Source organism: Xiphophorus couchianus, chromosome 18, assembly GCF_001444195.1.
Source record: "Xiphophorus couchianus chromosome 18, X_couchianus-1.0, whole genome shotgun sequence".
Classification (NCBI taxonomy): Eukaryota; Metazoa; Chordata; class Actinopteri; order Cyprinodontiformes; family Poeciliidae; genus Xiphophorus; species Xiphophorus couchianus.
The window spans coordinates 3,506,784-3,530,440 of NC_040245.1; the positions used below are offsets into that span (position 1 = coordinate 3,506,784).

The 23,657-nt window shown below is 41.3% G+C and overlaps 1 protein-coding gene across 11 annotated transcripts in view; it reads right to left on the reverse strand.

The window, feature by feature from the left end:
• LOC114133477 (scavenger receptor cysteine-rich type 1 protein M160-like) overlaps positions 1-19,836 on the reverse strand; it is a 48,021-nt gene extending 28,185 nt beyond the window's left edge. For 3 of the 11 annotated variants that reach the window (XM_027999416.1, XM_027999411.1, XM_027999410.1), the window contains exons 1-9: positions 19,602-19,807; positions 15,542-15,967; positions 13,446-13,649; positions 11,855-12,163; positions 11,485-11,784; positions 9,942-10,250; positions 9,572-9,865; positions 8,567-8,875; positions 8,191-8,490 (exon numbers count right to left, since the gene is read on the reverse strand). In XM_027999416.1, the coding sequence (XP_027855217.1) occupies positions 8,191-8,490; positions 8,567-8,875; positions 9,572-9,865; positions 9,942-10,250; positions 11,485-11,784; positions 11,855-12,163; positions 13,446-13,649; positions 15,542-15,587 (2,071 nt within the window). In that variant the 5' untranslated portion in view covers positions 15,588-15,967; positions 19,602-19,807. Of the gene's footprint in view, positions 1-8,190; positions 8,491-8,566; positions 8,876-9,571; positions 9,866-9,941; positions 10,251-11,484; positions 11,785-11,854; positions 12,164-13,445; positions 13,650-15,541; positions 15,968-19,601 lie in introns of all 11 variants that reach the window. The other 8 variants (XM_027999414.1, XM_027999413.1, XM_027999412.1 and 5 more) reach the window with 8 other exon arrangements.
• Between the last annotated feature and the right edge of the window lie 3,821 nt (positions 19,837-23,657).

The following is a 23,657-nucleotide window of genomic DNA, read 5'->3' on the forward strand; positions in this document are numbered from 1 at the left end:
CTTGAACTCCTCCACTTGGGGCAGGACACCCTCCACCCCCCCGACCCAGAGAAGGCACTCTACCCTTTTCCGACTCAAGACCATGGCCTCGGATTTGGAGGCACTGATAGCCATCCCAGCCGCTTCACACTCGGCTGCGAACCGCTCCAGCGAGAGCTGCAGATCACGACCTGATGAAGCCAATAGAACCACATCATCCGGATAAAGCAGAGATGAGATCCCAAGGCCACCAAAGCTCAACACCTTGGCTGCGCCTAGATATTCTGTCCATAAAAGTGATGAACAGAATCGGTGACAAAGGGCAGCCCTGGCGGAGTCCAACTCTCACCGGAAACGAGCCCGACTTACTGTCGGCAATGCGGACCAGACTCTGACACCGGTCATACAGGGACCTGACAGCCCGTATTAAGGGGCCCGGTACCCCATACTCCCCGAGACCCCCCACAGGGCTCCCCAAGGGACATGGTCGAACGCCTTCTCCAAGTCCACAAAACACATGTAGACCGATTGGGCAAACTCCCATGCACCCTCCAGGACCCTGCCGAGGGTGTAGAGCTGGTCCAGTGTTTTACGACCAGGACAAAAACCACACTGCTCTTCCTGAATCCAAGGTTTGACTATCCAATGGACCCTCCTCTCCAGGACCCCTGAATAGACCTTGCCAGGGAGGCTTAGGAGTGTGACCCCTCTATAATTGGAGCACACCCTCCGGTCCCCATTTTTGAACAAGGGGACCACCACCCCAGTCTGCCAATCCAGGGGAACTGCCCCCGATGTCCATGCGATATTGCAGAGCCGCGTCAGCCAACACAACCCTACAACATCCAGAGCCTTGAGGAACTCCAGGCGGATCTCATCCACCCCCGGGGCCTTGCCACCGAGGAGCTTTTTAAGCACCTCAGCGATCTCGTCCTCAGAGATTGAAGAGCCAGACTCAGCTTCCTCAATGGAAGACATGTTGGTGGGATTGAGGAGGTCTTCGAAGTATTCTGCCCACCGACCCACAACATCCCGAGTCGAGGTCAGCAGCACACCATCCCCACTATAAACAGTGTTGGTGCTGCACTGCTCCCCCCTCCTGAGACACCAGATGGTGGACCAGAATCGCCTCGAAGCCGTACGGAAGCCTTTCTCCATGGCCTCTCCAAACTCCTCCCATGCCCGCCCGAATTTTTGCCTCAGCAACCACCCGAGCCGCATGCCGCGTCGCCCGCCGGTACCCATCAGCTGCTTCCGGAGTCCCACAGGCCAAAAAGGCCCGATAGGACTCCTTCTTCAGCCTGACAGCATCCCTCACCGAAGGTGTCCACCAACGGGTTAGAGGGTTGCCGCCACGACAGGCACAGTCAACCTTGCGGCCACAGGTCAGATGTTGAATGTTTTGTGTTCCCTTGTTATATAAGTTTTACTTAAGTAGGTTTAGTCCAGATACAAATTTCTGAATATTGAACTTCCTTCCTGCTGCAGGAGAACAGAGACATTTTATCATAGATACATAGACAGATAGATTTCCAGGAGTCTGAAACATGTCTCTGCTCCTTCCTGGCTCCTTCAGACTGCAGTCTCCTCCTCTAAGCTGCCTTCAGCTCTGGATCCTTCATCATGATGGTTGTTTTCTGGTCCAGACTTCTGGTTTCTTCTAGCCTGGAAACAGAGGATGATTCAGCTTCAATGCAAAAACTTTCCCAACTGAACACATCATGCATGATACATGCAGTACCTTAAAGTACAGGACCAGGACTGATCCCAGCATACCCAGCAGGACGACAACCAGACTGATGATCAAAGCAGTGGGAGAGGCTGAAACTGAATGAAACAGATTCAGGATCAGCTTTCATCAGATGAGTCCAGCTAGAAAATAATCATATAGACCATTGTTTTCATGCTGCCTGTAGATCTGATCATGAACATTAATATCATCAATCCTCCTCTCTGACCTCATGAATGAGGCAGACAGCTGCTGGTTCACCTGAAGCAGAACTTTTCCTCATGGACTCCATGACTTTGCCTGAGACAGTGAGGTTGAGAGGCTGGCTGATAGAGGAGAAGTTATAGAAGAAAACGTAGACGTGGTAAACGCAGCGGTAGGTTCCTTGGTGGGCGTGGCCAGCAGCAGAGAACAGGAAGAGGGCGGAGTGATTAACAGCTGGCAGGGTCTGGTTCTGAGTGTAGTTAGAGGTGCTGAAGATGAGCTGGAAGGAGCCGCCTTCATACTGAGGTCTGATGGAGCACATGATGCTGAAATTTGAGCCAATGAGGAGCTCAGACCCCTGCTTTCTGGCTGTGGAGACCCCGTCAGTGGAGGAAGAGAGGAAGACGAGCGGCTCAACCAGCAGACCTGGGAACGCAGAGGAAACACAGAGACAACTGGATCTAATCTGAGGTGGAAAACAAGATGGCATGCATGAGAAAGAGACAGGAGCTGATCACAGACTGGTTGCCATGGTTACTAGTGTAAGACTCGTGGGTGATCAGATACTGTGATTCTCCTTTGTAGAACAATCCACAGCTCTTTCTCAGTGTCGAACATTTAATTTCTTTTCCGCTACTCCATCAGCTGTCACCGCACTCAGCTGTTCCCCTATGTTCGCTCCTCTCCCCCCATCCGGTAAGCCTTTCAAAATAAAACATTTCCAAAACATTTTACATTTTCATAACTCCAATTTTTACTCTTACACTACTTCCCCCTTACAACAAAAGAAGCGTCCCCGCTTCAAACATAGTAAATAAAATCGGCTGATTTAGTATAACAAGAAAACAACCATTTTCATAAACCAGAATTATATTATTATGTGATACAGGAATGAACTGTTAACACAGGGAAGAAAGGAAGAGAATTATTTTTCTTTTAAATCACAACGTGACTTAAAAATAAATCCTGAACAGGCATCAGAGTAATCCAAAGACATAGCTTAACAGTGAAGAAGAAGAAAAAAAACCCTTCAGAAGTCAGGGCTATACCTGTCTGGAGGACGAATGGGGCGCCCGGACCTAGTTTGTAGTTTTACTGGGGGTGGAACTGCACTGACTGGTGGGCCTGCTACTGCAGCTGGAATATTGCCCTCACCTTGACCTCTAGATTAAGTAACATGTGCCATGTCAGGTGTCCCCATAGTACTATACTCAAATGTCCAAGGCCTAGAACCTGAGAGGGCAGTTCAAGGGGGGGGGGGGGCGGGGGGGGGGGGGGGGGGGGGGGGGGGGGGGGGTTCCAGTACATGGTGGAGCATCTGTCACAGATGTCCTGGCTACAGGAGACCTATACGGCTTGAGATGGTTGTAGTGTACAACTTTGGGTTTAGCTCTGGGGTCAAGTTGGTCTAACACCACATAGTCAACACCCATGTCTGCCTCAAAATCCAGCCATTTTAAAACTTTGAAAGGACCAGTCCATCTAGGAGCCAACTTATGCCTAGAGAAAGCGGGGATGTCAACCCACACTAAATCCTCAGGATCATAAGCTTCATGTCTCACTTGTCTGTCATAATAGTGCTTCTGTTGTAAGGCGGCAGCAGCAATGTTAGCACCTGCAGTGTCAAAAGCAGAACAGAGTTTGTTTAGGACACTAGAAGCATACTCATTAGGTGCACATGTAGGTGTTTGCCTATTGTTAGTGGGAGCACTAAGGAAAAGATCAGCTGGTAAACGACTCTCCCTACCATAAACCAAAAAGAATGAGGTGAAATTTGTAGTTGAGTGTACACGAGTGTTGTATGCAAACTGAACCTGCTTCATGTGTTCATCCCACTCACCCCCTTTTGAATAAAGATACTTGGCTAACTGGTCTTTTAGTGATCTGTTAGCCCGTTCCACCATTCCATCTGACATTGAATGATATGGAGATTTCCTTGTTTTGTGTACACCCATACTTGAACACAGACATTTAATGAGGTCTGAGTCAAACTGACGTTCCTGGTCTGTGTGTAGGCTGTGGGGAACACCATGACGACAAATGTCCTCAAACAAACACTTCGCTGCAGTAATGGCTCTCTGATCAGGAAGTGCATACAGGTTAATGTTCTTCGTGAAATAATCCATTACAACAAGCATGTATCTGTTTCCATGAGTAGTGTTAGGTAAATTGTATATATTATTATTATCAAATATTTGTTGTTTCATGTGCCTTTATAATGTTCTTGTTTTATATGCCTTTATTTGTTTCATCTTAGCATAAAGAAAGTTTCTGTATTGTAGAATTACTTTGATTCCTTTCTCAGAAGGCCTCTCTGAGGAAGAGCAGAGACACTGTTTTCAACAGGTTATCACTCAGCAGAAACCTCTGCATCCTTGACCTGTTAGATGGCTAGAAAACCATCGCTGTGAAGACGTACAACTTGCTCTGTGTTATCCTGTGTCTGGAACAGAATAATCTAGTGTGTAGATACCATGTGTTTTGTTAGTGACTAGCATTTGCGTTGCAATTATGTGATTGAAGTGTTTTCCCCACCCCTTTGAGACGCTCTCTGTAACAGGGATCCTAACAGCAATAAAAAGGGAGAACGGACACATATGTTTTCAGAACAGAAGAGATGTGTGACTGAAAACATCTCTGGCTGTTCTCCTCGCAAGTACAAAAGAATCTAACTCTCTTGTCTTTCTTGTGTTTGTTTAATCTGTCTCAATAGGTGTTTAAACCTGGCATTTACTTGGTCCTTCGAGCCGGATGCCAACATACCGGAAGGATTCCTGCAGGCATGGTGGACCCCAGTACAGACCGTGCGCATGGCAAGTTTCCTAGTGGAAACTTATCAGATCCTGTTCAAGGGCTGGTGCTCGACCTGCCTGCTGGGATCTGACGGTTGACGGTGCTCCAGAGACAGACAACGGGGGTGACTGATTCTTGTTTAAAAGTGGCGAGTGACTGAGGGTCATTGCGCGCACAGAAAACCCTGCCAATTCTAGACTCTAACAGGTAAAAATATTGCACCAAATCCATGGAGGACGGCGGAGTCCTCGCGCAAAATTATGTGGTTAGGTGGACGGAGCCTGGTGCCTTCCTGTTCTGGGAGACGGGGCCCGACGAATACCCGTTGCAAAAAGGACGGAGGAGTCCTGCGAGAACAGGCGCTTAAATTCCGCGACAAAAATAAAAACATTAAAAAAGTGTGTGATTAAAAATAAAAAAAACCTAACTTTACTGCAGTATAACATAATAATAATAAAAAGAAAAGTCAAATCCAAAGAAAATGAGCAAAGAAGGGTATGACGATGTAGATTTTTGGTTGTGAATAGACTGACATTTTATGAATGACCACGACTAGACTAAATGTTTCATGCTTTGTTTGTTGCATTATTGTTTACTTGTGATTACATAATATGAATATGTGTGATTAGAACAGAAAAGAAAATGTAAAAATAAAAATAGCAAACAAACTGTATATAGGAACTGAGTAACTAATCAAATTATTAACCATTTGATATTTGAAAATATAATGAATTTGAAATGCAAAGTTAGTGAAATTTGATACTTTGAGCCATCCTAGTAAATGTAACTAGTTACTCTGAATTGATTAAAAATTAATAAAAGTAATGTCTTTTCTAGAATGGAGTTTAGAAATCTTTAATCTGGGATTAATTGATTAATAATTAAATTAATAAAATTGAGGGAAATTAAGGAATTTGAGAACTTGATTTAATTTTGGAATGGTTCATTTTCATTGAGAAAGTAAGAACAATGTTTTGTAAGAAGAACCAACTATGGCCATTTGGCAGGAGTTAAAATAGAAGTGTTTTACCTTGAGAACTTTGACAACAATAATAGGTAGCAATTCTTTAGAGGTACTAGGTTAATCGATCAAATAACTAACAGTAGCAGCATTAGAATAAATGAAAGTGGTAGATGTAAACAACCAAACTATTATGCAAATGCGATACAAAGGAATGTGTGATATTATTGAGCCACGGCATTTCGCATGTCTCAACAGGCAGGACTTTTTTTAGTCAGGTGTTGCTGACTACACCCCACTGCTTAAAAAAAATCAGAAAGATCAACTTGGGTGCATTTGACACACTGTAAAAAGGTCATTTCCTTTCAAAAGTAGAAAAAGCAGCTTGGGACGCTCACCGACCTACAGGGCAAAGTCCAGCGTCCAAAGGGGGCTAAACCAAATAGTTTAGTCATCTCAAAACTGGCGAAGATTGTCAACAACCCTGTAGTGTCTTTACGAGCTGAACAAGCTTGCACATTTAATGAAATGGCGAGTAAATGTGTTGATTTTGTTTTTATTTTGTGTTTTCATCAGGGAACGACTGTTGTATTGTGTAGTATGTATGGAACCAAGGCCCCTACTTCGTGTGACTCCAGCAACCATTACAAAACAATGTCTATTAGAAGTAATGACTAAAACTAAACATAATAGCACCTGTGTGATTTATAATTCAATATTTCCCCCCTTATATGCCTTTATTTGTTTCATCTTAGATCTTTGGTTCCAGCCACCGTGTCTTTGTGCGACGCAAAAAAGGTGAACGGATGGACTCTACATGCCTGGTTCCCACCGTGAAGCATGGAGGAGGAGGTGTGATGGTGTGGGGGTGCTTTGCTGGTGACACTGTTGGGGATTTATTCAAAATTGAAGGCCTACCTAAACCAGCATGGCTACAACAGCATTTTGCTGCGGCATGCTATTTAATCTGGTTTGCGTTTAGTTGGACCATAATTTATTTTTCAACAGGACAATGACCCCAAACACACCTCCAGGCTGAGTAAGGGCTATTTGACCAAGAAGGAGAGTGATGGGGTGCTGCGCCAGATGACCTGGCCTCCACAGTCACCGGACCTGAACTCAATCGAGATGGTTTGGGGTGAGCTGGACCACAGAGTGAAGGCAAAAGGGCCAACAAGTGCTAAGCATCTCTGGGAACTCCTTCAAGACTTTTGGAAGACTATTTCTGGTGACTACCTCTTGAAGCTCATCAAGAGAATGCCAAGAGTGTGCGAAGCAGTAATCAAAGCAAAAGGTGGCTACTAAGAAGAACCTAGAATATAAGACATATTTTCAGTTGTTTCACACATTTTTGTTAAGTATATAATTCCACATGTGTTAATTCATAGTTTTGACGCCTTCAGTGTGAATCTTCAATTTTCATAGTCATGAAAATAACGAAAACTCTCTGAATGAAAAGATGTGTCCAAACTTTTGGTCTGTACTGTATATCTTCAGCATAGACTTCCATCGCTTCATTTGGCAGCTGATGACATATATTGGGAAAGGTCTGAAATGAGGCAATGACGTCCTTCTGGCCCAACGCGTCCTGGAGAGGCTTTCTGGTAGCCTCAAATGAACTTTGTGTCTCCTTGGGTAAATTGTCCCAAACTATAAAAAGTTCAGGCGCCAACAGTGTAAGTAATTCCAGAGCCAGATTAGCGTCCAAATCCACAGTACTGTCTTTATAATGAGCTTGATGAATAACCTCATAGCGGCGAGCCCACAGTGTAAACGACTCACGGCCGTTGTTGCAGAAGGGCGGGGGGAGTGGGATTCCCCTGTTCGAAGGAACCGGAATGCGTTGGCTGTCCCCAGCCTGGCGCTGAAGCTCCCTGCTGGATGTGGCTGGGCTGTCGTCCTCCGACATGGTGAATACAACTGTATAATCCGAGAGAAACGCCCATGTAACACTGATAGCTAAAAAATAAAAAACAGAGGTAGCAACCGCCGATGAGGTACTTAAGTAACGGCTAGCTAGCGCACAAAAAAAAATCCGACAAACCGTGAGAAGAGTCCAAAGCTCGACACAGCTGCCACCAGTGTAAGACTCGTGGGTGTCCAGAGACTGTGATTCTCCTTTGTAGAATAATCCACAGAAACAATTGAGCTCTTTCTCAGTGTTGAACATTTAATTTCTTTTCCGCAACTCCATCAGCTGTCACCGCACTCAGCTGTTCCCCTACGTTCGCTCCACTCCCCCAATTCAGGGAGCCTTTCAAAATAAAACATTTCCGAAACATTTTACATTTTCATAACTCCAAATTTTTACTCTTACACTAGCATGTTTATACATGATTACCAGCACCTTTATGATAGATCTATAGTCTGTCAGTAATATTCAAACCACTTTTAGTTTCCCTCTCCTCAAGGTTTCAGGTTCTTAGTTAAAGGTGACGGTTCTTAGTGAGGGTTTCTCTGCAGACATCTGGAACCTGATGGAAGAAACATTTTAAAAGAAATAAATATGAGAGTTCAGAGTTACCTGAGCAGATGAGCTCGTGGCTCTGATCACTGTTTTCATCATAAGGTAAACAGCTCTTTAATGCAGATCCTGACTGGAAACATCCAGACCACATCCTCCAAACTGGTCTCTCTGAAGCTTCCTCTGACTTTCTTGCTGAAACAGCAGAACCACAGTCCAGTTCAGCACAAACTGCAGCAGCTAAGTTCATGTTCCAGTAACTATCCATAACATCCACTGGTCTCCACTCTTCTTGTTGTAACATCTCCAGTCTCCCGGCACATCGGCTGGCCTCTCCCACCAACCTGAAGTTGTCTTGATCTGAGCAGAGACAGAGAGTTCATTAATGAAGGAAGTGAAGCAGTGAACAGCAGCAGGTCTGCAGATCCTCCTCTACCTGAACAGGTGAGTCCAACAGCTTGACCAGGTGAGCAGCTGTTTCTACCTGAACTCTTCCTGCTGCTGCAGTTCAGCAGAGCAGACTCACTGCCTTCACACAGGAACTCTCTGCTCCCCACTGGAGCCTCTGCTTCTCCATAGAGCGCCCCCTGGTGGGCTGAAGGAGGCCCACAGCTAATCTCCCTGCAGACCACCTTTGCATCCTGCAGGTCAAAGTCTTTTTCACACACTGAGGACCACGACTGGTTGGTCTTCACCTCCAGTCTGCCTGAGCACCGGTTGGTCCCTTGAACCAGCTTGACTGAGTCTGTGGATGCAGAAAGAAAAAAGGTTTAAAATATTTCAGAACTTTACTTTTATAGATACACATGGAAACATCTCTGAGTTTGATAAAAATAAAGGCCAAGAAAACCAAACTAGAAAAACTCAGAGCATCAAAGGTGAAGTGAAACCGACTGTACCTGGAATTTTATCATTCAGTTTTATTTCTGCTGAATTTATCATATTTTTGGGACATAAACATCTTAATAAACTCAATAAATGTCAAACAAACTTTAATCTGTGAAATTGTTCATATTTCAGTGGATTTAAAAATAAATGTGGAAATATGCTGAACAGCGCCCCCTAGTTCATCCAGGCCAACAACCATAACAAACAAAAGGTTTTCCTGCTATTTTCACTAAAAACAGGAAGTCCACCATTTTGGATCAAAAGCCATTTTCTGTTAATTTTCTGGTTTTGAAAATGTCTGATTTCCTTGAACTCCTCCTGGGATTTTGATGCATCGACTTCAAAGCAGCAGAGATTAAAAGTTATTAAAATGATGAGTTTTTGTTCATCTATGTGGCTAAACTGAAAACTTTATCTGGATATTTAAATTATTTTAGTTTCCCTCTCCTCAAGGTTTCAGGTTCTTAGTTAAAGGTGACGGTTTCTCTGCAGACATCTGGAACTTGATGGAAGAAACATTTTAAAAGAAATTAATATGAGAGTTCAGAGTTACCTGAGCAGATGATCTCAAGGCTCTGATCACTGTTTTCATAGAAAACTAAACAGTTCTTTAATTCAGATCCTGACTGCAAACAGTCAGACCTGATCCACCAAACTGGTCTCTCTGAAGCTTCCTCTGAATTTCTTGCTGAAACAGCAGAACCACAGTCCAGTTCAGCACAAACTGCAGCAGCTAAGTTCATGTTCCAGTAACTATCCATAACAGCCACTGGTCTCCACTCTTTTTGATGTATCTTCTCCAGTCTCCCGGCACATCGGCTGGCCTCTCCCACCAACCTGAAGTTGTCTTGATGTAAGCAGAGACAGAGAGTTCATTAATGAAGGAAGTGAAGCAGTGAACAGCAGCAGGTCTGCAGATCTACCTGAACAGGTGAGTCCAACAGCTTGACCAGGTGAGCAGCTGTTTCTACCTGAACTCTTCCTGCTGCTGCAGTTCAGCAGAGCAGACTCACTGCCTTCACACAGGAACTCTCTGCTCCCCACTGGAGCCTCTGCTTCTCCATAGAGCGCCCCCTGGTGGACTGAAGGAGGCCCACAGCTAATCTCCCTGCAGACCACCTCTGCATCCTGCAGGTCAAAGTCTTTTTCACACACTGAGGACCACGACTGGTTGGTCTTCACCTCCAGTCTGCCTGAGCACCGGTTGGTCCCTTGAACCAGCCTGACTGAGTCTGTGGATGCAGAAAGTAAAAAGGTTTAAAATATTTCCGAACTTTATTTTTATAGATACACATGGAAACATCTCTGAGTTTGATAAAAATAAAGGCCAAGAAAACCAAACTAGAAAAACTCAGAGCATCAAAGGTGAAGTGAAACCGACTGTTAGAGATTTTTTGGTATTATCATTTTATTATTACTTTAGTTCACATTCAGCCTATAGATCATTGTGATTTTCTGTTTAAAGTGTTCTCTTCCTTATGTGTGTATGGTGGTCACTACTGTCTGTTCATTTTCATGAGAAATAGTTAACTCTGAGTTTCTCAGACCTTAAATCCTTTTGCAAGAACACCTCCTAAATTAGTAACTACCTGTGAGCAGTCGTATTTTGTTTTGTTGACAGTATTGACCGAGATTTGAACCGGGCTCAGACCTTTGATCAGATATCACATCTGGAACTGGGTTGTTAGATGTTTGGGTTAGAAGTTTTATGACCTCTGTTGTTTTTCCTGACTGCCCCCTTGCCTGTTTTTCTTTGACAATAAAAACAGGAGCTCATGCGGAAGCACATCAGAACGCTCTGTGAACGGCTCGGAGGAGCAGTTGACGGAGACTTCTCCTTTTGCAGAAGCTTGACATGAAATTCATATACGTTGTCTGTGGTTCTTTCTTTTATGTAGGTTCAAAAGGAAAAATACCTATCACCGACTGTACCTAGAATTTTATCATTCATTTTTATTTCTTCTGAATTTGTCAAATTTTTGGGACATAAACATGTTAATAAATCCACTAAATGTCAAACAAACTTTAATCTGTGAAATTGTTAATATTTCAGTTGATTTAAAAATAAATGTGGAAAAATGTCTCAACAGCGTCAGCCAGGCCAACAACCATAACAAACAAAAGGTTTTCCTGCTATTTTCACTAAAAACAGGAAGTCCACCATTTTGAATCAAAGTTAATTTTCTGTTAATTTTCTGGTTTTGAAAATGTCTGATTTCCTTGAACTCCTCCTGGGATTTTGATGCATCGACTTCAAAGCAGCAGAGATTAAAAGTTATTAAAATGATGAGTTTTTGTTCATCTATGTGGCTAAACTGAAAACTTTATCTGGATATTTAAATTATTTCAGTTTCTCTCTCCTCAAGGTTTCAGGTTCTTAGTTAAAGGTGACGGTTTCTCTGCAGACATCTGGAACCTGATGGAAGAAACATTTTAAAAGAAATAAATATGACAGTTCAGAGTTACCTGAGCAGATGAACTCATGGCTCTGATCCCTGTGTCTACCATAAGGTAAACAGTTCTTTAATGCAGATCCTGACTGGAAACAGTCAGACTGGATCTCCCAAACTGGTCTCTTTGACGTTTCCTTTGAATTTCTTACTGAAACAGCAGAACCACAGTCCAGTTCAGCACAAACTGCAGCAACTGAGTTCATGTTCCAGTAACGATACCAAACATCCACTGGTCTCCACTCTTCTTGATGTAACATCTCCAGTCTCCCGGCACATCGGCTGGCCTCTCCCACCAACCTGATGTTGTCTTGATCTGAGCAGAGACAGAGAGTTCATTAATGAAGGAAGTGAAGCAGTGAACAGCAGCAGGTCTGCAGATCTACCTGAACAGGTGAGTCCAACAGCTTGACCAGGTGAGCAGCTGTTTCTACCTGAACTCTTCCTGCTGCTGCAGTTCAGTAGAGCAGACTCACTGCCTTCACACAGGAACTCTCTGCTCCCCACTGGAGCCTCTGCTTCTCCATAGAGCGCCCCCTGGTGGGCTGAAGGAGGCCCACAGCTAATCTCCCTGCAGACCACCTCTGCATCCTGCCGGTCAAAGTCTTTTTCACACACTGAGGACCACGACTGGTTGGTCTTCACCTCCAGTCTGCCTGAGCACCGGTTGGTCCCTTGAACCAGCCTGACTGAGTCTGTGGATGCAGAAAGAAAAAAGTTTCTTCAACATTTTCACTGAATTTGGTTCCAGTTTGTTCAGCAAAGCTCCAATACAGAGCAGACTCTGTGTGGAGGAACCAACCAACTAGTGGAGAACGGGTGGAGAGGGGAGCTGGGCAGAGTTTTGTTATTTTTAAATCTACTGTTTAATATTCTTGGCACTTTTAGCATCTGCTTATACTGCAGGCCGGCCCTGGAGATGGGTGGGAAAAAAACTTAAGATAAACAGAGAAAATTACATTACAACATCACAAAGAACCTATGAATTATCAATTATTAATATTTCATCCTTGTCTTCTACAAAGCAAATGTGAGGACAGATTTAATCACAGAATAATAGAAAACTATCATCTTTTTACACTTTAAACTTAATTTGTGGAGGAAGTTCAATATTTGATCAGCTTCTTCTCAATGACATTGAGGTTTTTATAACCCAGAATCTGCTCCACTGGTTCCCCTTTAATCTAATCAAACTTCATTAAATCACTAACCTGCTAAAAACCAGCCACTCTGTAACTACACTTTGATTCATCCAGAGACTCTGGACTGTGTTGAGCTTTTAAATTTCACCCAGTTGCTAACGTTTGTCCATGACATGCAAAGCACCAGATCCACACTAAGAAGTTTACTGGAAGTTTCCTGGGCTGTAAACATGTAGAAAAAATCCATTACCAAGCACTGTTAGATGGAATCACTCAATCAGGTTTAGTAGCATATTGTGCACAATACAGAGAACATATAAGAGGATCAATAGTGAAACATTTCCGATTGAAAACTCTTTCAGGCAGAGACAGCAGGAGTTTTATACCAAGGCTGAGGGAGAGACGCTCTGGTTCTCATGCAACTGTAGGAAAACATCTCCCAACCTTGTGCTTGCAAACCAAACAGCTTCATTTGGTGAGAATCACTAGCATTTAGAATGAAGACAATACAACCAGCAGATATTACCTTACAATAATTTGTCCACCACAAAACAGAGAAGAGCCGTTAAAGTTAATTCAATATTTGGAAGTGTGGCCACCATGGACTGAACTTCCTCCACTGCATTGCTAAAACTACAGAGATTATGTTTCTAAAATAACAAAAAATAAATCATTGTTCAAACTTCTCCTTCTGTTCGCTGATTGGTCCGGTAGAAAATCTACCAGAGTGAATCCAGGTGAAGTGGAAGAAGCCCAGACTGAGCTGGAAGTGAGAATTTTTTTACAGTGGAGTTGGAAGCAGAACAGGAAGGCAATGGCCAGGATATGAAATCACCTGAACAGACGATCTCTACATTGTAGTTCTTATCTTTTTGTAACGACACCACAGATCCACAGTGGAGCTGTCTGCAAGCTCCAGCTGCTGATGTAAAGTTCCAGTTCCAATCAGTCACTGGTTTCCAGTCTCCCAGATCCTTCTTCTCCAGTCTGCCAACACAGCGACTCCTTCCTGCTACCAGTCTGAGTTCATCAGACAGCGCTGGAAGAAACAACATTTACATGTTGGCTTACAAAAAGCAAAGACAGATTTAGGATGTGTTGACAGGATCCTGTTAATCGTGTTGATTTGATCTTCTCTTGTTTCTTCCTCCTGTTAGAGGCAGAGCTATCATGGATGGTTCTGATCAAAGCATCTTTATGTTGGAATGGCCTAGTTAAAGCCCAGACTTTAATGTTATTAACACTCTGTAGTAAGACCTGAAATGTTTCTTATTATTCACCTTTTTTACCCATTTATATTTTATGTCTTTACTGAAACCAACCAAAGTTAAATTCATTGTTTTTGTGTAAAAAGTTGTCAAATCCAACAGATTCTGATTCTGAATGCAGAGCAATCAGAATCAGAGCAGCTCATCTAACCTTGTAGATGAGCTGGTAGATAACTTCCATCGTAAAATTTCAGATGTCATTGATTTCTTTGCCTAAATTAAAGTGAAGGTTGTGTCTGGTAGGAACAAACCTCCATGGAAAAATGTTCAAACATTTAGATCTGCAAGACAATTTAGCCGTAGGGCCGAACGTAAATGGAGTAAAACTCAACTTTGTTTATTATGAAATCTATTAAGAAAGACTGTGAAGCTATCACTCCACACTAAAACATGCAAAGGAAACATTCTTTGCAGAAATCATGAACAAAAACATGAACAATGATTGAGCTTTATTTGCCACAGTTGACAGGCTGACAAACCACCTGACCTGCAATCAAACTCGGCCTGCAATGAATTTGCAAAATACGCTGCAGAGAAAATTAAAAATATTAGAGGGTCAACATTCACTGCCACACAAAATCTAATATGGATGCTATGCCCACAGATAATAACACCCACAACTTTTCTTCAGAAAGTCCTGCCTGTCATTTCATCTGATCTGATTCAAATATTAAACTCTTTGCTCTCATCAGGTTTTTTCCCCCAGCAGTTTTCAAACCACTGATATAAAAAAATAAAACGATCTGAACAAATCATTACTGCAGAATTACAGGCCGATCTCCAACCTTTCATTCATCAGCTAAATTATTGAAAAGCTGTTTCAACAATTAACTCTGCAAAACAACCGAAACTCTGAGTTCCTTTAAATCTGGACTAAAAACCCAGCTGGTCAGATTTGCTTTAGAAACATAATAAATGAAACACTGAACAACATTTTGATGTGTAACGACGACACTTTGACAAAATGTACTGTTTACTGGTTTACTGTGTGGTGTCTTGAGGACTTTTTGTGTTTTTATGACGTAAAGCACTTTGAACCGCCTTGGTGCTGAAATGTGCTTTACAAATAAACTGATCGATTGGTTGATTGATTCTAATCTGCAGCAGGCGAGTTCCACATCCTGCCTGAGACACTCCCACGTCAGACGGAGCTCAAACGTTTTCACCAACACAACCAGCGGTACCAGAAGCTGGTCCAATGACCGTGGTGCTACTGGGCTCGGTTGGCCAGCAAACGGGCCTGACCAGAACCTCATAGAGAACCTGTGGAGCCAAGAGGAAGATGAGAGAATTCATGCAGAAGGAGCCATTTTATGTGGCTCCACCTGTTTACTGCGCAGATTCAGCGCTGGTGCAGAGTTTCTGCAGCTTCTCCTTATCAATCAATCAATCAGATTTATTTTATAGCACATTTCAGCAACAAGGCAGTTCAAAGTGCTTTACATCATAAAAACACAAAAACCAACAATTCTTGATTTTATTGGCTCCTTAGCAGCAAGTAGACAATATAAACATCACTAACTGTGTAGCAGCAGCTCTATGATCTGAGACTAGAAACAGTTTCCAGTTTTTGGTTTGTAAAATTTAACATGTTTATCAGTCGATCATCTTTAATTTGAACTCTAGTGAATATTAGTGTTTTTGTTTGAAAGTGGAGTCCTACCTGAGCTGCAGAGACACAGAAGCAGCATCAGAGCTGTTTGGTCCATGTTTCCTCTGGATGTGGAGTGAAGCTTCGTCTCTTGATGTGATCAGGATGCGGCTCCAAACTCTGAACACTTCCTACTTTAAGCTTTTTTATCTGCTACTTCCTGAACGTCACAGTTCAGGTCTTTGGCTGCTTTCAGAGACAACGCCTCCTTCCTAGGAGCTGATCATGAAGATGGGTTCATACTGGGCCTACTGGGATTCAGGGGTTTCACCAGTCTCTGTTGTTCCTGTGTTTAGTTCAGTCTTTGTTCTGCATGTGGCCGGAGTGGATCCAGGTGTGTGATCCACTGAAGGGGAACCTGATGTTGTTGGCAGCAGTAGCTCAGCTTCCCTCCAGGAAGGGGTCACAGCTAAACAGAAATGAGCCCAGGTGTAGCTGCTATGAAGAGAAGAAACAGAGAGAGAACATAAACTTAATGTCAGCAAAAACTGCAGACATTCAAGGATGGAGAGCAGTAGGAGAAAGAAGCAGAGGAAGCAGGCACATGCAGAGGGGGGATGAGGGGGGCTTGAGCCCCTGACCCTCCATACGTCTCTGCACGGCCCTGAGAGGAAGGAGAAGTTTTCAGTTTGTCCTCCAGGAGGATTGATGGAACATCTTCAGATTATAAATCTGGAACATTTAAATAGATTTTTTTCATCAGACATTTTTCTGTCATTTCATTTCAGTTTTAGTCTTTGACCATCAGAGCAGAAAGGCTTCATAGAGGCAGAGAGAGAAATCTAAACATTAATCTGGATGTTCAGCCTCTGTGTGCTGGCGTGAGCATGCTGAGTGATGCTAATCTGGATTGAAGCTTCAGCAACATTATCAGCTTTGTTGCAACATAACCAGGTTTTTCAGTGTAAATCTAAACTTTAGATCTTCAACTGGAAAAAGTTGTTTATTTCAAAGAGCTGAAATATTTTAGGCCCATTGAACTCAAAACATTTATTATTTAGAATATTAAACACTACCAGCCCCTTTATGTTGTTGCAGCAACATGCATTTATATCATAAAACAATGAATGAAGAGACATGAAAATCTAAAATATTAGCTGAACCTCTGAGGTTATGACCCAAAATCTGAGCCCGGTTGGACCAAAGTTACCTGTTTGATAGTCGGGTCGGGCTTCTGTGGTGCATTTTTAATAAGCCAGCAGTTTTTTGGGGCATAGAAACCATAACTAATTGCTCACTTGGACTAATTTCAATCTATATATTCATAGTTTTACTAAAAAACAAAAAAAACAATATTTTTTGCCTGTTTAGCTTTAGCCATATTTGGATAGGATCCCAGTTTTCCTTTGCTTTGGCCGACTTGATTTACTAAATAATGAAATATCAGTCAATAAATGAAAATTCTTCAAAATCCCCAAACAGATTACAGACTTCTGAGTTAAATTTATATACTTTTCTGTCATAATTAGAACAATTCTATTGATATGTAATTAGTGGAGCTAATTTTTAGCTTAGCTTAAAGCTAACTTGAAGGTAGAGAAACTATTTTTTGGTCATGAAGCGTGAGAATTCAGAGTTTAAAGTTGGAACAGTGCAATATTAAATGTAATATTTTTGTAAGTCTTGTACTTGTATTTTTGATCATTAATAATTTAAAATCAGTGTACAGTTTAGTGTCCAGACCAGTTAATATGCAGATAAATGCAGTAAAGTTAAAAAACAGCTGATTTATCCTGTTTAACTCACTATACTTTGGTTGTCTTCATCCAAGTGAAAGATGGTTGTCAAGTTTAATCAGCAAACCCAAAACTTTTGAATGCATTCACCATCTCCACCCACCTGGCACACACCGCACAAAGAATCGAGCGCACCCACCCCTTTCACTACTGGAGCTCAGCAGCCAAATCTATCAGGTAACCTGGCTCACCTGAGCTAAACAATGATCTCTGTTCAGACAAAGAACCTCAAGTGAAAGTTTCCTCCAAGGCACCGCTGGTAGGAAATCGACATTATTCACACTTTACATAATTCAGAAAAACAAATTAGACTTATTGTTCCATGCAATAGTTTTTATGTGTTGGAAACAGATTAGTTGCACTGTCATGAAGAAGGATATAGTTTATTTATTCATTCACTGTTAACTTACAAGTAAATTATTAAATCATTACTCAACAAAAGAGAAACCATCTTAGTGTTTAACCTAATTTAAAAATGATCCTTTTGTTAAAAATCCTCCTAATCTGTCAGATTTCTGTTGCCAGTTGACTCCATTACGTAGTTTCAAACTAAGCTCCATTTATGTGGCAGCATACTAAGGCTGTTGTAGATAAAGACAAAAAATAAATACATTTCTAACAAAAAAATCCAGAACTTTAAAAAAACGTGGAAATTTCGGCTTCAAAGGTTGAAAGTTTTTTACTGTCCAAGTTGTTTTCCAGAAAATTTCTGAGATTAATTTCAGTTTTTCCTTTGCAAATTTTTGACTTTTCAAACTCACATATTGGCTTTTTTTCCTAGAAAATTTTCAAGTTTTTGGCAGAAATTTATTTTTCTTTTTTTTTAATCAACGGCCAAAATACAATGACATACATTCACACCAGTCCTGTTTGGTCCACTTTAATTGAACTCTAGTTTGTTTGCCTGGTAAGTAGTCTACAGTGCAGGGCATTCTGGGTAAATACAAGCAAAACAAACATGCTAGCCTAGCGCTACCAGGAGAAACGGCTCGTGGTCTTTAGCCAAAAACAAGAAAAATCCTCCAACCTCTAAAATCTGACGCTACTCAATCTCTGTTTACATTTCACGAAAAAGGAAGTTTCGCTCAGTGACTTCTGCAGAGGTTTTTATGTTGTTTCCTTCAGTGGTTGTTGGTGCAGCGCCCCCACAGGCCAGGAGGGGAACAGGTTTTTCAAAGGGTTTGATTCAGTGCAGTTTGAAAAAATAACGCAGCAACTGGAAATGGAACAAATGTTGCAAGTTTGGTCCCAAATCGAACATAGAAAATAACTTGATAATTGATAGTTATGTTTAAGTTAATAAAAACCTACTTTATAAACACAGAATTTTTACATTTTTTTCTTTTTGATGAACGTTTCTAATGACACTGTTTAAGATTTCTAGTTTTTTCCTTGGTTGTAAAAGGAATAAAAAGAGTATTTTTGCTTTGTTTTAAAAATTTAGTGTTTAAAATTGTTAAACTTGATTCTTACAATTCAGAAAACAGGAGCAAGAAAAGGAAATGTTGCAGACAGACTTAAACCTTGTTGCTGGACTTCTGGGAAGGCAATGGAGAAGATGGATTCATAATTTCGCTGCTCCACCAGACCCACAATAAACAGCCGACAAAGTAATGAAAAGTGATAAATATAAAGTTATATATAAGTATGTATGCGTGTGTGTATGAGTATAGATATGTATGAATATTTATATGTATAGGTAGGATTTATTTATTTATTATTATTATTTGTTTCATATATATATATAACATGTATATATATATATAACATATACATGTTATATAGAGTCGACACAGGGGGGCAGAATTTCAGAGGGGAACAGAATTGCGCACAAGACCTCGACCTGAAGAGCTCTCTACACCAGGTAGATTCATCCATGGAGGACTTAAAGAAACGAATGGAGGGGCTGGACAGGAGACTGACTGAAGCGGAGGACAGAGTAAGTGCAACGGAAGACAGAAACATGCGGCAGGAGAGAGCTGGGACACTTGCTAGAAAGAGCAGCTATACTCGCTGCTAAATGTGACGACATGGAAAACAGACTCCGCCGTAATAACTTCAGGCTGTATGGCATTCCAGAGGGAGTGGAAAAAGAAGATATTGTGAACTTTCTCACAGACCTTCTGAGTACTTCTCTAGAGTTTCAAGAAGAAGTTGTCATTAAACTAGAAAGAGCACACAGAGCGTTAGGCCTAAAGCCGCAACGGCGCCCCCAAGATCCATTATAGCCTGGTTTTTGGACTTTAATATAAAACAAAAAGTGCTACTACAAGCTTGGAAGCAAAGAAACATAAAGTACCAAGAGCACACGATTTATTTCGACCATGACTACTCACCTGACTTGCAGAAGAAAAGGAAAAAGGTCCGAGAGAAGCTAAAAGAAAAAAAACATTAAAGCCCAGCTGAAACTCTTCATGAACGGTGGCACAAAACTCTTCCCCTCGCTCCTAGCAGCACACTCTACACTGAAAGATCTTGGCGTTGAATCATCTCTGGAGGACAGAGAAATACTGGAGGAGGAGCTGTCACGGGAGGGATGGACAACCAAGGGAAAGAAGAGGAAGAGCCAACGGCTAATGGCTCTCAGATGATTCTCAGATGATTCTGATCTGCTGAGATCAGAGTTATCAGTCTTTAGGAGACCCACCTTAATGAGACAGAACATAAAAAAACTTAGAAGGGCATGGGTAGGGCAGGTTTACAGTGTTCATGTGAAAGGGGCAGATGGAGAGGAGTTGCCATCTTATGTCGCAGATCACTAGGCTTCGTTGTAGAGAAGAAAAAGGGACGCTACATTTTGGCTGTAGGTACAATTAGAGGAGTGAGAATATCCCTCTTAAACATTTATGCTAAGATGATCCTAGCTTCTTCAAGGACATTTCAGCTCTTCTGACAGCAAAAGCTGATGGATTTATACTAGCTGGAGGGGATTTTAACTGTGTGATGAACCACAAACTGGAGAAATACCCATATGAACAGAGACCAGTGCCACAGAAGGCTAAAATTCTGCCCAGTTTGATTGAAGAAATGGGGCTAGTAGATATATGGCGTCAAAGCCACCCCAAGGCGCGTGATTACACCTTTTTTTCAAAGGTCCATGGAAGCTACTCCAGAATAGATCTCTTTTTTGTTTTAAGGGGGGATGCACATAAAGTTACAAGTTGCCATAATGAACCAATAACAGTATCAGACCACGGTCCAGTTGTTATGACAATAAATTTAGAGAACAATGAACAACCTAAACAGTGGAGAATGAATGTTTCACTTCTAAATTATCCAGAAATGGTTCAAAGAATTAAAAAAGACTGGACTGAGTTTATGGAACACGACACTGGGGAAGTATCAGTGGCAACTCTTTGGGAAGCTGGAAAAGTTGTGCTGAGGGGCAAGTTAATCTCTTTGTCATCCCAAATCAAAAGAGAACGCGATAAAAAACAAGTAGAGTTAGAAAATCGTATACGACAATTGAAGGAGGAGGAGGAACATAAAAAGACTAATGATGAACCAACTTTAAAATCTCTTGACGAATACAGACAAACACTGGATATCTTATTGACGCACAAGGCAGAAGGGGTTTTACGGTTTGCTAATCAAAAGTACTATGAATCGGAATAGGGCCAGCAGGCTACTAGCATTTCAGTTGCGCAAGAAAAAGGCAGATTGCACAGTGGAAAAGATAATGAATCCTTTCACAAAGAAAATGCTGTCACATCCTAAAGACATTGCAGAAGCTTTCTCAGCTTACTATGGGACACTTTATGATTCAGAGGAAATAGACAGTAAAATAGAGAAGATTAAGAATGTATTGGGTGAAATTAAGTTACCAAAATTAACTGAAAATGATGCCAAGGCAATCAGAGATCCAATCACAAAACAGGAAATTGAGGAGGTCATAAGAACAATAAAGTGCCAGGAGTTGATGGATTCCCTGCAGAATTTTATAAGCATTTTAAAGCTGAGGTCACGCCTCTGTTACAAAGGGTATTTAATTACACCCTCACAAATAAGGACCCCCCAAAGTCTTGGTCAGAAGCAATAATATCTATAATTCCCAAAGAGGGCAAGGACCCCATAAATTGCTCGTCCTACAGACCAATAAGTTTGCTCTGCTGTGATTTGAAAATTTTAACTACAATACTGGCAAACCGAATTCAAAAATGCATCCACACAATAATTAAACCAGACCAAACAGGGTTTAAATTATATTAGGAGAACCTTAAATGTGATCTGTGCCGAGACAAAAACAGGATCTTTCAATGCTTCTCAGCCTTGATGCTGAGAAGGCATGATAGGGTGGACGGGCAGAATCTGAAACACACACTGGCAACAATAGGATTTCATAGAGACTTTATCAAATTTATTGATGTGCTATATTCTGGACCCACATCCAAAGTACGGGTGAATGGATACTCAAAGAAATTTGGTTTAAAAAGAGGAAGTAGGCAGGGATGTCCTCTTTCGCCTCTACTATTTGCTATTAGTATTGAGCCTCTGGCAGAAAGAATACGGACAGACCCCAGAATTCATGGAGTAACAGCAGGTGGAGTCGCCCATAAAATCTCGTATGCGGAAGACATTATTTTGTATATTTCTAATCCTCTGAGCTCAATCCCCAGGCTTATGACTAGTTTAAAAGAGTTTGGAGAAATCTCAGGTTATAAAGTTAATGAAACCAAGTCTGAAGCTATGATGTTGGTGGGAAAATGGCCTACAGGTTTAGATAAAGAGCTCACTTTTAATTGGTCCAAGAGGGGATTTGAATATTTAGGTGTGATGATTACACCACAAACATCGCAACTATTTAATGGAAATTATAGTAGCTTAATCACACAAATAAAATCAGACCTGTCCAGATGGGAGATTCTTCCTCTGTCCCTTTTGGGCAGAATAGAAACAGAGAATGAACGTACTCCCACGATTAATGTATCTATTTCAGGCACTACCTATTAGGATACCTGCCTCCACTTTTAAAATTTTAGATAAAATTATTAATAACTTTATTTGGAAAAGGAAGAAACCAAGAATCAGACAGAAATTATTGTTAAGCCCAAGAGAAAAAGATGGCCTTGGTCTGCCTAATCTGAAATTGTACTACTGGGCAGCACAACTTCGTGTTGTGGTCGAGTGGCTTGTACAGGAAGAGAAGACGAACTGGATTAGTCTGGAGAGCAATGCATGGCCACTGGTACCTCTTGAAGCGATGCCATTTATGGAGGGAAAAAATTGGAAGGATTTAAAAATTGCAAATGAGTGGATTAATTGTACATACAGAGTCTGGTCTCTAGTGAGGAAGAAAATAGGAGCACCTTTAACTATATCACGCATAATAAAAATAGACAAGATTACTGACTTTTTTCCAAACAAACTGGATACGGGTTATCAGAGATGGGCTCAGAAAGGATTAATAAGAATTAATCAGTTATTCAGTGGAGAAACTCTTAAGTCAGCTAAGCAGTTACAAGATAAATATGGATTATGCTCAAAAGATTTCTATAAGTACTTATAAGAATTAAGGGATTACCTTTTATCACACAAAGAATGGCCTACCTTGAAACAAAATACATTACCTTTAGAAATATTTCTGATAAAATGTGTAGAGGACAATAATAAGAGGAAGATTATATCTAATTTATATAAACATTTACAGATGCATTTCTCTGACAACTCTATAGATATAAAACAAAAGTGGGAACTAGAAATGAATATTGTTATTGAAGATGAGGAGGGGGAGGAGATTTGTGAAAAAGGTTTTAAGATCACCCACAGTCCAGGGTGGAAGGAATTTGACTGGAAATTAAGAATGAGATTCTTCAAAACATCTTTCAGTATTTCAAAATACAACAGAAATGCTACGAATTTGTGCTGGCGGAGCTGTAATCAGATTACACTCACATTTTCTGGGACTGCCCAGTGCTTCTGTAGAGAAATCTGTTTGGATGTGGAGTCAGAGCTGAGAGTGGTGGGATTGTGATGCGTTCACTGACTCATTTCTTCCATTCTTGACGTCCAGATTTACCGAATGCTTCATCTTCTGGTGCAGAATTATGAGTCGTGTCTCGTCAATGACATAAAAGTTGGACAAAATGTGACATGAGCTTTCTGACTGAAGAGTAGAGGTGCAGAAAAACAATTTGATTCTGTAAAGAATCGCGATTCCTAATCCAGGAAATTTCGAATTGATTCAAAATGCTCAAAATCGTTCCATCTTAAAAGAGAAGCTAAACTTCAAATCAGCAAATTTATAATTTTGACAGATAAACTGAGTAGATACAGATTCAGAATATAACATGAACATAATTTACTGTATTGTCTTGTAGAATCAAAACAGTTTAAAACAAAACGAATTCAGAATAACATACTGTACATTAAGGTCAAGATTATAACCAGGAAAA